The sequence below is a fragment of the Eucyclogobius newberryi genome, unplaced genomic scaffold (assembly GCF_026437365.1).
Source record: "Eucyclogobius newberryi isolate DKJ021-1_F unplaced genomic scaffold, fEucNew1.0.hap1 SCAF_9, whole genome shotgun sequence".
NCBI classification, from domain to species: domain Eukaryota; kingdom Metazoa; phylum Chordata; class Actinopteri; order Gobiiformes; family Gobiidae; genus Eucyclogobius; species Eucyclogobius newberryi.
Genome location: NW_027316532.1, coordinates 10,182,750 through 10,196,534, shown reverse-complemented (window position 1 = coordinate 10,196,534; position 13,785 = coordinate 10,182,750). Strand labels below are relative to the sequence as shown.

The 13,785-nt window shown below is 40.7% G+C and overlaps 1 protein-coding gene across 3 annotated transcripts; it reads left to right on the top strand.

Annotated features, from left to right (window-relative positions):
• The first annotated feature begins 1,642 nt into the window (after positions 1 to 1,642).
• Positions 1,643 to 11,150, top strand: sap130a (Sin3A-associated protein a). 3 transcript variants are annotated; one of them, XM_072439118.1, is made up of 21 exons: positions 1,643 to 1,753; positions 2,309 to 2,436; positions 2,533 to 2,777; positions 2,921 to 3,079; positions 3,176 to 3,302; positions 3,370 to 3,479; positions 3,625 to 3,737; positions 3,823 to 3,967; positions 4,050 to 4,137; positions 5,093 to 5,197; positions 5,282 to 5,420; positions 5,665 to 5,780; positions 6,084 to 6,383; positions 6,755 to 6,929; positions 7,205 to 7,303; positions 7,597 to 7,967; positions 8,313 to 8,558; positions 9,264 to 9,389; positions 9,821 to 9,924; positions 10,007 to 10,120; positions 10,609 to 11,150. In XM_072439118.1, exons 2-21 carry the CDS (start codon positions 2,325 to 2,327, stop codon positions 10,765 to 10,767), a joined length of 3,153 nt encoding a protein of 1,050 aa, XP_072295219.1. In that variant the 5' UTR covers positions 1,643 to 1,753; positions 2,309 to 2,324; the 3' UTR covers positions 10,768 to 11,150. The 3 variants fall into 3 exon arrangements, with proteins under 3 accessions (XP_072295219.1, XP_072295220.1, XP_072295217.1); XM_072439119.1 differs by having other exon boundaries at positions 2,524 to 2,777; positions 5,171 to 5,197; XM_072439116.1 differs by having other exon boundaries at positions 2,524 to 2,777.
• The last annotated feature ends 2,635 nt before the right edge of the window (positions 11,151 to 13,785 follow it).

The following is a 13,785-nucleotide window of genomic DNA, read 5'->3' as shown; positions in this document are numbered from 1 at the left end:
AGGTTTAATTTGCCTCCTCTGACCCCAGGCTTCACGGATTCCTCTGTTTTACGATTCCAAATGCCATTATTTTTAACTAGACCATAATAATATCCAAAGCATGATCGCGGCAGGGTTTCACCCGTTCCCAGGGACATACTAACATGTGGATGTGAGTCAAGGCTACAGGGGAATTTAGGGCTGTGTCGAAGCTTGTATGTGTTCACACTGTACACCAGGTGGCATGAAATATTAAACTTAAATGTCATATTGAATAATGCTGAAATATGTAGTTATGCCTGAAATGATATTGGCCTTGAACCAGTTGTGTAGGCTTCTGGTACAAAAGGTTCTACTGGGCAAATCCACATCGTATTGTTGCCAATTTCATTCATCTGTAATCTGTACTTTACTAAAGTAGTTTTTACAGTGGATACGATTTACATTTGAGCAGGTATCTGTACTTTCTAGTCCACTATATTTTAACTGGACTGAAAAGTAGGCTTATTTTTCATATGGTTTAAGAAGTTATTTTTAGCACCCCCATGTCAACCTGCCAAAAGGTTTTGAGTTCAAGCCCCAAGTACAGAACAAAGATATAAGATAAGATAATAAGATAAGATAATCCTTTATTGTCCACACATGGGGAAATTTCACTGTTGCAACGCAGGTAGATACAGAGGAAAAGAACAGATCACTTATAGGAAGTTTGAAAAACACTCTCAATAGAAGAACTCTTACAAACAAAGACTCCTATAGACAAAACCTCCCATTTCCGAACAACAATGTGCATAAAATTTGGAAATTCATGAATTTAATTGCTGCCGTTAACCAAATTTCAGCACAGTTCTTTTTTCAAAATCAGCCTTCAACAATTCTCAAAATGTGTGTGAAATACATTTACTTTTAATGGTTCAAACTAAACTTTTACTTAAGCAGATTTTAATATGTGCTATTTTTACTTTTTATTTTTGTAAATATTTTGCTCGTGTATCTATAGCCTACTGTCACAACTGAGTACTTCTTTCACCAGTAAAAGATGATGAAATATTGAAATCAGTTTCCAAATTCCAAAGGCCTTTTGTCTGCTGCTGGGGGCCATTGCGGAGCACTGCCTCCCTCTAGTGGCGCAAACATTGTATGACAGGTGAGACACACGAATCTCACAAACATGAGCTCGTGTTTGGTGACCCACGAACATCGGTCTTTTTAACCACTATTAAACACTCAACTTTGATTAAGCTCAGAATTTGAACTTAACAGAAGACATAATAAAACAAAAGGCATTAAATTGGGAAAACCAGACGTAAAAACCCTCATATTCTGCCGTTAGCGTGCGCGTACAGAGAAACAGCGAAATCAACTCCGGTATTAAAATGTTCGCCAAGTGTTACATTATTCAAGTCGTACAATGTATAACTCATATTCTTGATATAGTACAACATTCAACCAATAAAGCCGTGTATACATTCGAGTACTATTTTTGTCAATAGTGAGCGGTGCAGCGGTGGAAGTAGCGCCAGTAGCTTCCCAAATAATGTGACCACAATACGCGCCTCTGATTGGTCAATCCCCCATCCCTTTTGTTGGGCCTGAACAGACTGGGGTGCGTCTATTGGTCAAAGACATGGACAACTCTTCTGTGATTGGAGCATAGCAAAGAGGGCGGTCCTCAGCGTCCTCAGCTTTCTTCCGGCTTAAATGTTGAAAAAAGAAAAGACGGATGGAAAATCTGTAATCTTCAAAACAAATATTGGTATCAAACTTCTATACGGTAATAACGATTCACACGTGGAGGTGTTTTAAATGCACGTGCAAAGTTAGCGCAGATCTGCAGGGTTTAACTGCAAAGTAGGAATAGGCTTGCGGGTCTACTGTTAGCAGTTAGCATAAAGGTGGCTAAAAGCTAACTCACAATGTAGCCGTTTATATTTAAGCGTTTTAGAATGTGTGTACACCATTTGACTTAGCTGTCCATAATGTGTGTATCCAACCCCAGTTAACGGAAATCTTTAATTCTGACCCGGTTCTAAGAGAAACTGATGTTTAGACAGCGACGGTGAGCTCTAACCAGCTTTTAAAGGGCATAAGTTCATACAAATCCACAGTTATTGTTATTTGTTATTGTATAGCTGTGTGTGCAGTCGCTTGTGGATGGAGTTAAATGCGACGTGTTTCTTTGCGTTACAATACAACATCATTTATAGCATTCCTCTAGCTTAGTCCAGTCTACAGTGTTGATGCCTCACGGCGAAGGCACTGAACGATTTTACTTCTGTGCTAAAAAACTAAAAACGATCTACTGACGATGTGATATGTTGCATTTTAGATCTGGTTTGTTTGAGATGAGCTCCCAACAGTTCCCACGTCACGGGCTGCCCACGTCCACGGGAGGAGCGCCACAGATCGTCTCATCTGGGAACCTCGTGTCCGTCACGCAGCCGTCAAACCCCGCAGGTGACACAGCATCGACTCAACAACATACAATACAGTGAAGTACAGGCTGAAGCTCTTGGCATTAAATGTGTTTGGAATCATTTTCAGCTGGTTCAGATGGAGACAGTCATCGTGATGCAGACCATGGAGCACAGGACCACCCGCTGGCTCCTGGTGGGGGGCCCATCCCGTTCAGAGATGATAAACAGGAGACAATGGTGGTCAGACCTTACCCTCAGATTCAGACGCAGGCTTCTCCTCAGACAGTGTCAATTCAGCCCGGGACCCCTGGGACTGTAGCTGCCCCGGCTGTTCATCTACCACAGGCTCAGTCCACAGTGCTCACTGAGGGGCAGATGAAGGTAATCACAAACATTTGGGATTCCTCTTTAAATTTAGTTTCATCACTTTAAAAAAGTACATTTAAATGTGATACATTTTATAATTTCATATCATTGTCAGTTTATTTTAATTGATTTTATTGATATGTGTGAAATCTTTTAAGGCTGTTCTGAAGTCTCCAATGCCAAGTCGACTCATTGCTCCAGCTCCAGTGGCCAATCAGACTCACATCCCAAAGGTCCCCGGCCACATCACAGTGACTATAGAGAGCAGCATCGCTCCGACCCCTTCCATTCCAGTAGCAACTATCAGTGGTCAACAAGTGAGTGTTCACTGTCAACAGGAAAAGTGTCCTTTTTTTGGTGGAGGTAAATGATCAAAAAAAAAAATCAAAAATAATCTGACATTATTCTTTCAGGGTCACTCTAGTAATTTGCACCACTTGATGCCAGCTAATATCCAGATAATTAGAGGCAGTGCTCCTGCTCTGCAGATAGGAACACCTCCTGTCCCACCCCAAACCTTCACATCCCATTTACCTCGAGGTATGTGGTAAATGTGCTGATTATTTTTTATGGGATTGGGTTTTTATAAGTGTGTTCTGATCAATAGGCGCTGCTGCAGCAGCTGTTATGTCCAGCAATAAAACTGTCTTGCGACCAGCGACTGGGACAAGTGCAGGCCAACCCACTGTGCAGCACATCATTCACCAGACCTTACAGGTACTCTACACGTACAATACATACAAATTATGTGTGTATGTATATATATATATATATTATTAATATTATAAATAAAATAAAATAAATTAATGTTTTAAAAGGTAATTTAATCCCAGAGTAATGTATCATATCCCTCTGTGTGTAGTCTCGGCCTGCAGTGACCACTTCTACACCTGTAATCCCGACTGTAGTGGCCAGTCGGACTCAGTCTCCTGTCATCAGTTCAGCTGTTACTCACTCCTCTGATGTAGCCCATGGGTATGTAAACATCCATGGATCTATTTGGATTTAACATTTAACCAAGACAGGCGAAATAAATACCAGTACATCTCATTAATTTCAGACGGCCCGGGCTGACCATTCACCCCCCTCCAGCCGCAGTCAGTATTCAGAGACCTCAATCTAACCGTGACACAGCAACCCGGATCACACTGCCCTCTCACCCGGCATTAGGCGCACAAAAACCTCAACCGCCTTCCATGACTCAGGTGACTGCTGCACATTTAACTGCTTAAGAAATACATTTTTCTCATATGCGTTTTGCTAACTATACTGACTTTCTACCCGCAGAAATCTATTTTCAGTGCTGTGACACCAGTTGCTGCAGCAACAGTGGCTCCAATTGTGGCAACTAACACTGTACCGTCCACTACTATGGGTAAGTTTGTTTCAAAACACATATATTGATGAACGTTAGAATGGGGGAACAAGTATCTTTTTTAGTTCATGCAGTGTAACCTGGTTCACACCCGATTGATTTGTGTATCACTCTGAATCTACAAAATGTCAATCTGAACAGCCTCTCAACGAAAGCAGTGGGGGAAAAGCGTAACTACAGCGAAACGAGCCGAGAAATCAAACTGTTGTTAAATCCAGTCAGAGAAAAGTACAGACTTCTTCCCCGTCCTTAAATACACAAAGCGCTTCTTTGTGCACGTTTTAAAAAAGTCCATAAATCTGCTAAAATAGGCCAAAGTGCACCTGTTGGCGTCGCCATTTTTGTATAGGTTCGTCCTTATGACTTCTATCCAAACTACTATGCTGTGCTGTGATTGGTCTGCAGCCGGGCTCAAACCAGATTCATTCTCAAGCGTTTGTGAAACAAATGTCGCGAGAATTCATCCGGCTGGCCAGGATGAAGAAGTGCAAAACCTGTATAGAATCATAATACTCTCTGTATTGATCAAGCTATTAGAAACTGCAAATCATATCAACTCTTATTGCTTTTAGTTTTGTGACACTCTTGCATAGTGGTTCACAAAGTGAGGGTCAGGACCCCCGGGGGCACTGTGAGAATAGTTAAAGATATAATGTTACTATTATGACACTGTATTTCATTTCTCTCTTTTTTTTGTGTGAAATTGTGTCAGATGATGAATAGGGAAAAAAAAGAAAACATTTTAAATGGTTGAAAAATTATTATAGACCTCTATTTCATTTAGCAATGGGGGTCCCGAGTCTGTTTCATGGTTATTTTGTGGGTCCCACGGACCCAGCCTGAAAAGTTTGGGAACCCCTCCCTTACCATGTGCTTTGTTTTAATAAATGGTATTTGATCTTTTTGATCTTTGATCTTGCTGAGCTTCTTCTATCTTTTTTGTCCCGTTTCATAGGCTCTGTCCCACACTCTCAAATGACGAGTAACACATTAGTAACCATGACTGTTGCCTCTCACTCCTCTCATGCTACAGCAGTGACCACCTCCACCATTCCCGTTGGTACGTGTGTTTTATGCCATTTTTTTAGTCCCTCACTCTATCTCAGCTCAATCACTACTAATGCTCTTGTTCATTTGCTTGCAGCTAAAGTAGTTCCTCAACCTATCGCCCATTCATCGTCCCGTGTGCAGCCGGATTATCCAGGAGAACGAGCCAACCTCATCCCCATCCCTGGACATCGGGCGTCCCCTAACCCTGTTACAATGGAAGCGAGGAGTGACAGGTTAGTGCATTTACTTCAATGAGTATTTATTTGCCACGAATAAAGGTTCTACCATTTGAAGTCTGCATTGGTCTTGCTTACATTTAGAACAAGTGTCTCATAACACACCTACAAAGACCTCATTTACAATTGGTCATGTAGTTTTGATGTAATAATCATCATTATTATAATAATAATTATAATAATCGTAATAATAATCATATTTTGAAAGGTCATTACTGTTTTGTCTTTGTTCTTTTTGAAGGCCTTCAGTTCCAGTCCAGTTCCAGTATTTCCTTCCGGCCTATTCGTCCTCTTATCCTCTGACACACACCTATACCCCTATTAGCAGCTCTGTGTCCACCATTCGCCAATATCCTGGTAAGTACTACAAATAACTAGTGTTGGACAGGAGTTGCAAATACTGACCATTTTTCATTTGTATTTTTAATCAGCTCTTTTTGTAGTATATTTACAAATATGATACAAATATCAAATTTATCATATTAGATAAATATGTAAATGTGTTGTCAGACTAGGCACCATACGTAGCATTTTGTCTAACTCCCTGATTTGGACATTGAAATGCTTTTAATTTTCATTTATGAAATTTGAGTTGCCTGTTAAACCTAGATATTTCCCCTGTGTATCCCACCCACTAACATGTATTTTTTACTCAAATAGTTACTCCTCAAGCCCCCAGCCCCCTGCCCACTCAGCCGGGCGTTGGAGTGGCCACTACAGTGCATCTGAACCACATGCAGCTCATGGCTGTGGACCGCATCGGTTTGCCCTCACCCCAAATCAGCACCCAGGGGATTCAGCCGGCACCCATCACTGCTCAGGGCATTCAGCCTGCGCCCATAGGAGTCCAGGGTCTACACACCTCAGCCCCCATCACTTCACAAGGACTACAACAGACGCCCAGTGTGACGCAGCAGCCACAGCAGCAGCCGCAGCAAGCCCAGGCTGAAGCAAAACCAGGTAAGCAAAGGATTTGGATGCGAGCCGGAGCCAACAAATTGGGATCTCAAATTGATGATCGGCCAGTTTGCATGGCTCAATATATCACAATTCAGTGCTCTATACTCAATCACAGATGCAGGTCGTCCAGTTTTTCCTCACCCACTTCACTGGTGATTTATTAAATCTGAGTGTCAAGTCTCAAAAACAAAGCCATTATTAAGCTACTAAGTGCCAAACAACCCCATTGAACTAATGAATAGAAAAATGTTCATCAAACCACAAAGCTGCTTTTTACATGGGCTTAGTTAGTAATCACAAGAAGAATTATCCTATTGAAATACATGTCCATCTGACTGAATGTGGCCGTTTCTGTATGTTTTTGTTTCTAGGAGTTGTGTTGGCTGACGGTTTCGTAGCCAGCCCCATCAGCACCACGTTTGGGGTGACCCAGCCTGTAGCCACCATGGTGCAAGCTCACACCCAAGGAGCAGCTATTGGAGGAGCCCCCACTCTGGTGTCCTCTCCTCGGCCGAGCATCCTCCGAAAGAAGCCTGCAGCCGAAACGTGAGCCACAAACTAGCACACGGTTAACCTTCAACAGCTTAAAGTAAAGAGAATCCACAGTACTAAACCAACAAGCATAATATATAGACATTAGGTGTTCTATATTGTATTGCTTTTTTCTTTATATATTTGACAATAATAAAACAGAAGTGCAATCACATTAGATGAGGGATTACACTGACCTGATTGACATTGTAGATATAATAGTCCAAAAGTAATGTCAATACCTACTTCTATAGATCTGCTCTAAGAATAATGTGTATTTTTTGCTTTAGATGTGTGCGCAAAAACCTGATTCCGGCTCAGCCCAATGAACAGACTGGAGTCAGGATGGAGACCGCCGTGAGGGGAGCCGGATCCCCCCGACCTGCAGGGTAACTTTTAGAGTAGCAACTAGGGCTGTGCAATATATACCACCAATTTCTACTACTATATGATCATGTGCAAACATCTCAAATACAACATAAACTCCTCATTATTGCATCTAATATTGTAGAAAGAACATCAGAGTTATCACCCCGCCCTTTTGGCAATAATGCCACAGTAGTTATTGGATAGAAAGAGCATTGTTACAAGTGCAACTTAACCGCAAGGCATTTGTGAATTGGCCCCAGGTTACTTGACCTGATCTAGATACAACAATACACTTTTATTATCCCTGTTTCAGTCTGAAGCCCAAAGCGGAGGTGCACATGACAGTGGCCCCTCCCATCATGGCCGCTGTGGAGGCGTTGCCCTCACAGCCTCAGGAACAGCAGAGTCTCACAGTGTCTACAGCCCCCCAGCACATGGTCCAGGCCATCCCCACCATGCTCTCTGCCCCTGGACCTGTGCCCCCCTCTCAGCCCTCCACAGTGCTGTCTGCTCTGCCAGCCGCCATGGCAGTCACTCCTCCAGTGCCTGCTTCTATGGCTAACACAGTGGCCTCTCCCACTCAGCCGGCAGCCAGCAGCACCGCCTGTGTCACCAGCTCCACCTGCCCCGACCTGAAGATCAAACAAGAGGTGGAGCCCATGGACACCTCCTCCCAGCAGCCAGGTAAAGAGGGCTTATCTACCAACACATGAGTGTCTTTGGTCAATTATAATATTGGCCGGTGCTAAAACTAATATGGGTTAACTTTTGTTATGTGTATCAGAAGTCACATTCAATTTATCTAAAAAAGTACTGGCCTCCCTATATAATGTTCTTGTTTTGGGGTATCACTTCTTCCAACTGAGTATCAATAATTGTTTGTAAACCTACACCAGGAAAAGAAAAAATATTGTTCCATTAATTTAATGTCTGTGGAGCTGACCCTGTGTTGCTGACCCTGTGTTGCTGACCCTGTGTTGCTGACCCTGTGTTGCTGACCCTGTGTTGCTTACCCTGTGTTGCTTCTAGACTCCAGTGCCATTTTGTTGTCGGCTCCAGCGCTCGGCACCCAGGCCGCTTCCCTGACCACATCTGCCACAGGGGAGCTCATCCCGGGGGCTTCGCCGCGAAAGAAGCCCCGGAAGCAGCAGCATGTGATCTCCACGGAAGAGAGCGAGATGATGGAGACCAACAGCACAGATGAGGAAAAGACCACAGGCCGCCCCATCACTGGAAGGGCCGAGAGGCGCGAGTCGCCCCCTAGAGAATATGTCGGTAAGTGCCGCCTCTGTCACTATGTAGATTCTTTTAGCGTTAGCAGCCTCTAGCCCACAAATCAGCAAATGTGATGATGTCATACTCCCAGGAGTTTGTAAGAGCCAGTTTTTGCTTTTGTTTTGTTTTCTTTTTTTTCCGGTATAGAGTAAAACACATACTTTGAAAAGGTAGTGATAAATGCACCTTTTCAGTTTGCTCCCAACCACCATTAAAAGTAACACAACAAGAGCCAGTTTTTGACATTTATTAGGATTTAATCAGAATATCCGTGATTATTCGGCTATCGTTATCATGATCATTATCTGGACTGTACAAACACATGCCGAAAGACCCTTTATTAGAAAGAAGGCCTCATTATTAAATCAAAATGTCAAATGTCATCTAGATCTTACTGAATAAATCTAAATGTACTATAGAAATACCCTAATAAAAAAAAAAACGAGTTGCGGACCACTAAAATAATCCTTAGTTTCCGCCCTACTATTGATTTTGAGCTTTACTTTAATATATAAATCTTCAGAGAGAGTATTTAAAATGGTTGGACATGATCATTTGTAGTAACGACTAGATCCTTGAACTGGTCCAAATCCATCATATAAACTCTAGGACTTATAGCCGCTGCCCACCTCACGTGTGTCTACTCCATGCACATGCTCTCAAAATGCATTGTTCACATTAAACCTGTATTTTTGTTGCTCTCAGATGAGGAGGGAGTGCGCTACGTCCCGGTCCGGCCCCGCCCTCCTGTCACCCTCCTGAGGCATTATCGAAACCCCTGGAAGGCCGCCTACCACCACTTTCAGAGGTACAGCGACATCCATGTCAAAGGTCAGTGCTCTCTCTTCAAACATCCATATGGAACAAAAAATGTCGAAACATGTCAGTTTTATTACTAGTCATTTCTATATTTGGTGTTTTCATATCAATATCCAATCATTTAATTTGGTGACGAGGCTAATTTGTTCAGCAATATGACTTGAACCAAAGTTAGAGCTGCACAATTTGGGCAATTTTGGTAAGAAAAAGAATCACATTTATTACTGAACAGATCTAAACTACAGGGTTTGGAATTTTATACAGAATAAGACAAGATATTTAGTAGTTTCTTGAGGAATTTATGTTACTGTTTGCTTATTACGTCCATTCAAATTACACTTTTGATAGCGATTTAATCTTGCATCCTTAACCTTTAGTATCATAATGTGGTGATGATACTGAAACTCTGTATGTTTAATATAATGTATCTTTCATTATTAAAGAGGACAAAAAGGGGAGCCTACAGGAAATGGCCAATCAGAGAGGGGTTGCCTGCAGAGCTCAAGGCTGGAAGATCCACCTGTGCGCCGCTCAGCTCAGACAACTGGTCAGAACTGCACTTTTAACTCGCCATAGTCCATCAGAAGGCCAGTCAGTTCTTTGTTGTAATGTGCGCAAATGGTTTTCAGACAAATTTGGAACACGACGTGTACAGCCGCCTGTCCACCCTCCAGGAAGGACTGATCCCAAAGAAGAGAGCGGGAGGCGACGACGACCTCCACAGGATCAACGAGCTCATACAAGTAAGAGTTCCTGATCTGTGAACGTTTAGCCCTTAATTACCTTTGAACGCTCACTTGATGCGATATTTATTTATACGACATTTGTCTCGCGGTTAGAAGAGGATGAATTTTTATTTTTTTATTTAATATCTCAATAATATTTGGAAGCATCCTGACAACAATATTCAGATGATCACTGAAACAGAAAAATGCTTAAGTTGTATTTAAATCTATCAGTTGAGGTTTAAGTATCAGGCAAATGTGAATAGATTGTAAAATTATGCCCATGAATGTGACATTTCACACTCATATACTCCATTTGAGTTTTTTTGTTATATTCAGATTTTGCATAGCTTCAAACTTAGATTCACAATATTATAAAGTTTTATATATATTTTCTATATATATACATTAAAGTGTATAGATTTGACAAAATGGCAGCAACTGAGAGACTTTTTTCCCCCATGCATGTAAAATGTCAATTATCAACTAAAGTCTGTGTTTTTCAGGGCAATATGCAGCGGTGTAAACTTGTGATGGACCAGGTCACAGAAGCTCGAGAAACAATGATGAAAGTCCTGGATCACAAAGACAAAGTGTTAAAGCTGCTCAACAAAAACGGCACCGTGAAGAAATCCTCCAAACTAAAGCGGAAAGAGCGAGCGTAGGCTGCCAATACCTCTGCGACCACGCCCTCTGGTGGCGGCGCGGAGGAGCTGCTCACTGTCTGGTGCTAGGATTTGCTGTATACAATCACACGCACCCTGCCTGAAACAGAACAGAGGACCCGGGGAAAAGACAAAAGATGGAAAGAAACAATGGGAGGAAACAGGTTCCCGGTGATGCTCACGTGAAGTGTGGAGCGTTCTTAATGTCTGTTTAGTTTTCTTTGAAACGTTTTGAAATGGCCTAATGTTACTTTTACAATTTGGATGTATAAGAAAATACAGGCGCAGACCAGTAATGTAAAATACTGTGGCAAAGTAGAATTATTTCAGTTCAAATCAAAATGAGAAAATAAGATTCAGTACACAGTAAAATATTTAAAAACTGAAGTTTGTTTGACTAATTCTTAAATGACACTGGGGTGACTTTGTGAAGGTTTTTTTTTTCTCCACTACATAAATGTATTGGATATTAATTGTAATTAGGAGAGATATTTTGGTTAAGTTTCCGTAAATCATCAAACATGTTCCCATGCTCCCTGTTCATTATAATTTATAATATAATTTGTGCTTCTCCAATTCATCACATACGAAGTCTTGCCAAAGGACACAACAACACAGCTATTGATGTGTTAACAATTTGAATGAACTACTTTCACTTTTCCACAATATATTATTACTATGAATGTGCCTGTTCGGGATTCTGCCAACATTTTGTCCTGTCGGAGGATTTAATTTTTTTTTTTGGAATGCAAGATTAAAAGGGACATAATGAGTTAGCCAATTATAAAACTGTGTCTTCAAACGTGCTCTTCTCATAAACTGTGCCTTCATTTTGTTGATGTACATTAAAAAAAAAAAAAAATCACCAAGAAAATACACTTTAAAAGCTTCCCATTTTTATACCACACCTGAAATGTCCAAGTTAAGAAGTTAGAGGAAAATGTATATTAAAAACACTAGTACATCATCTACCGCATTCGAATTGGAAGGATTTGAGGTCAAAGTTTTGAGAACCAGCATCAAAGTGTGGTCATAATAGTGTTTTGAATTGTAAATCACTGTACATGTTTCTTTTTTCATCAAACTGTTTCTTTTCCAGTTTTGTACTCTGAATATTTGTGTGAATGGCGGCGCGTCTCCATTTCGCAGAGTGTAATTTAGTGGAATGAAGGGCGCCTGAGACATCCAGCTCTTGTACATGTTTTTGTCTGTGTAATTATAGTAAAGCTATTGTAAAACAAAAGCTGTCAACTGGATAAAAGTGTTTTTTTGTTTTTTTAAATGAGTCTTGCTTAGTTTGTCATCTTAACTCTTTACTGCAAATGGGAAGCATGGAGTGGGTAACTGCGAAAATGAAGGATAAATTATATTTTTCTCAGCCCTGTTTTTATACTTCTTTTTACCAATTACAGTTTTAGTTACCACAAGATACAATATTTTCTCTATTAGGTTAAAGATTTCTAGATTACCTTTTCTTGATATTTTTTTACGCACACATAAAAACAAGACACTTTCACAGGGTTCTAAATTGTGTTCTGTATTTGATTTTTCTTCTTCCTCTTACCGTACTTTCACTGAGCTGTAAAGTACAAACTGCATTTGTACACTTTCATTTTTGCTTTAGTAATGAGGACAAAGTCTAGAAAAAAATAGAAAATAGCATATCAAATCCACCATACTGCCGGCCTTTGTGTTGTTTCTATAAATGTTGTGCTCTGAGGTGAATACTGTGATTATATAAACTAAAGAAATCTGAACGTTGTTACTTCCCAGTGCTAAAACGTTATGCCTCATGAGTGCATATTTTATTGTTGGTACATTATATGGTTAAAAGGGCAAGAATGTCTCCAGGAATGCACTGTTTCTTATACAACTGACCCAAGTGCTGTACATCTAAGTTTCATTTTACAGTCGGGGTTTACTGCTTAATTGCAGGCAGGGTTTGGCAGTGTGGCCTTATCGACAGCTTTTATTAATCAAGGAAGTCATTGACTATTTTTTTGAGTTGTTTCCTTATTAACCCTGCGACAAGTTGGCCACTGTCCAGGGTGTACCCCGCCTAAGGCCCGAAGTCACTGGGATAGGCTCCAGTCACCCGCGACCCCGAAAGGGAACAAGCGGTAGAAAATGGATGGATGGATGGATGCTTCCTTGTTATTTAACCCAGGGACAATGGTTACCTGACCAGCCAGTCCCTCCCACATTATGTTCAAATGCGGAAAAGTATTCTGTCAAAACGTGTTGGAAATGGCTGGTCAGGCAAGGACAATGGTGGTTTGAGACAGTTAATACAAGAATAAATTATGTAAGACTAAACATTTTCTTAAGTTATGTCAAGTTATATTATTTTCCAATATTTTGATTTCAAATTGGTCACTGTAAGAACATAAATGGCACAGCCACTTACCATCACAGTGATTTGATTATTATTACAGGTCTAACCCTGGTCTTAAGTGTCTTTGGGTGGCTTCACTTTTGCAGGATCAAAGTCAAAGTGCCATAAAGTGGCGTTGGCTGACCGCTTCCTGCTTCAGTCCTCGTTCAGAAGGCTAACCTCAACAACACGGGCTCTTACCACACAAAACACAGTCTTTAGGTGAGTAAAAGTGTCATTACATATTTTTAGTTGAATCTTTTTGAAAGCTTGGATCAAAATGTCTTCTTAGTATCTAAAATACTACTACTACTGCTATTACTACTACTGCTATTACTACTACTACTAATGCGTCTCATCCAAAGCAGCTAATATTACTACATCAAAAATATAAAATGTTGTTTTATTCTGTGAAACAGTGAATATTGTGTATATCTGGAAAAGGAGATGTTTGTGGTGAGGATTGCTACATTGACATTGTAGCTTAGTTAGCCAAAATGTACCACACCCATGTACTTTTACTTTGCAATTACAACATTTATTTAAACATTCGATTTTCATTTTAATAGACATCATTTATTTACCCATGTAAATGTAATGTAATGACGTCGTACACATTATTCTGCCGTCTCAAAATCAGTCCA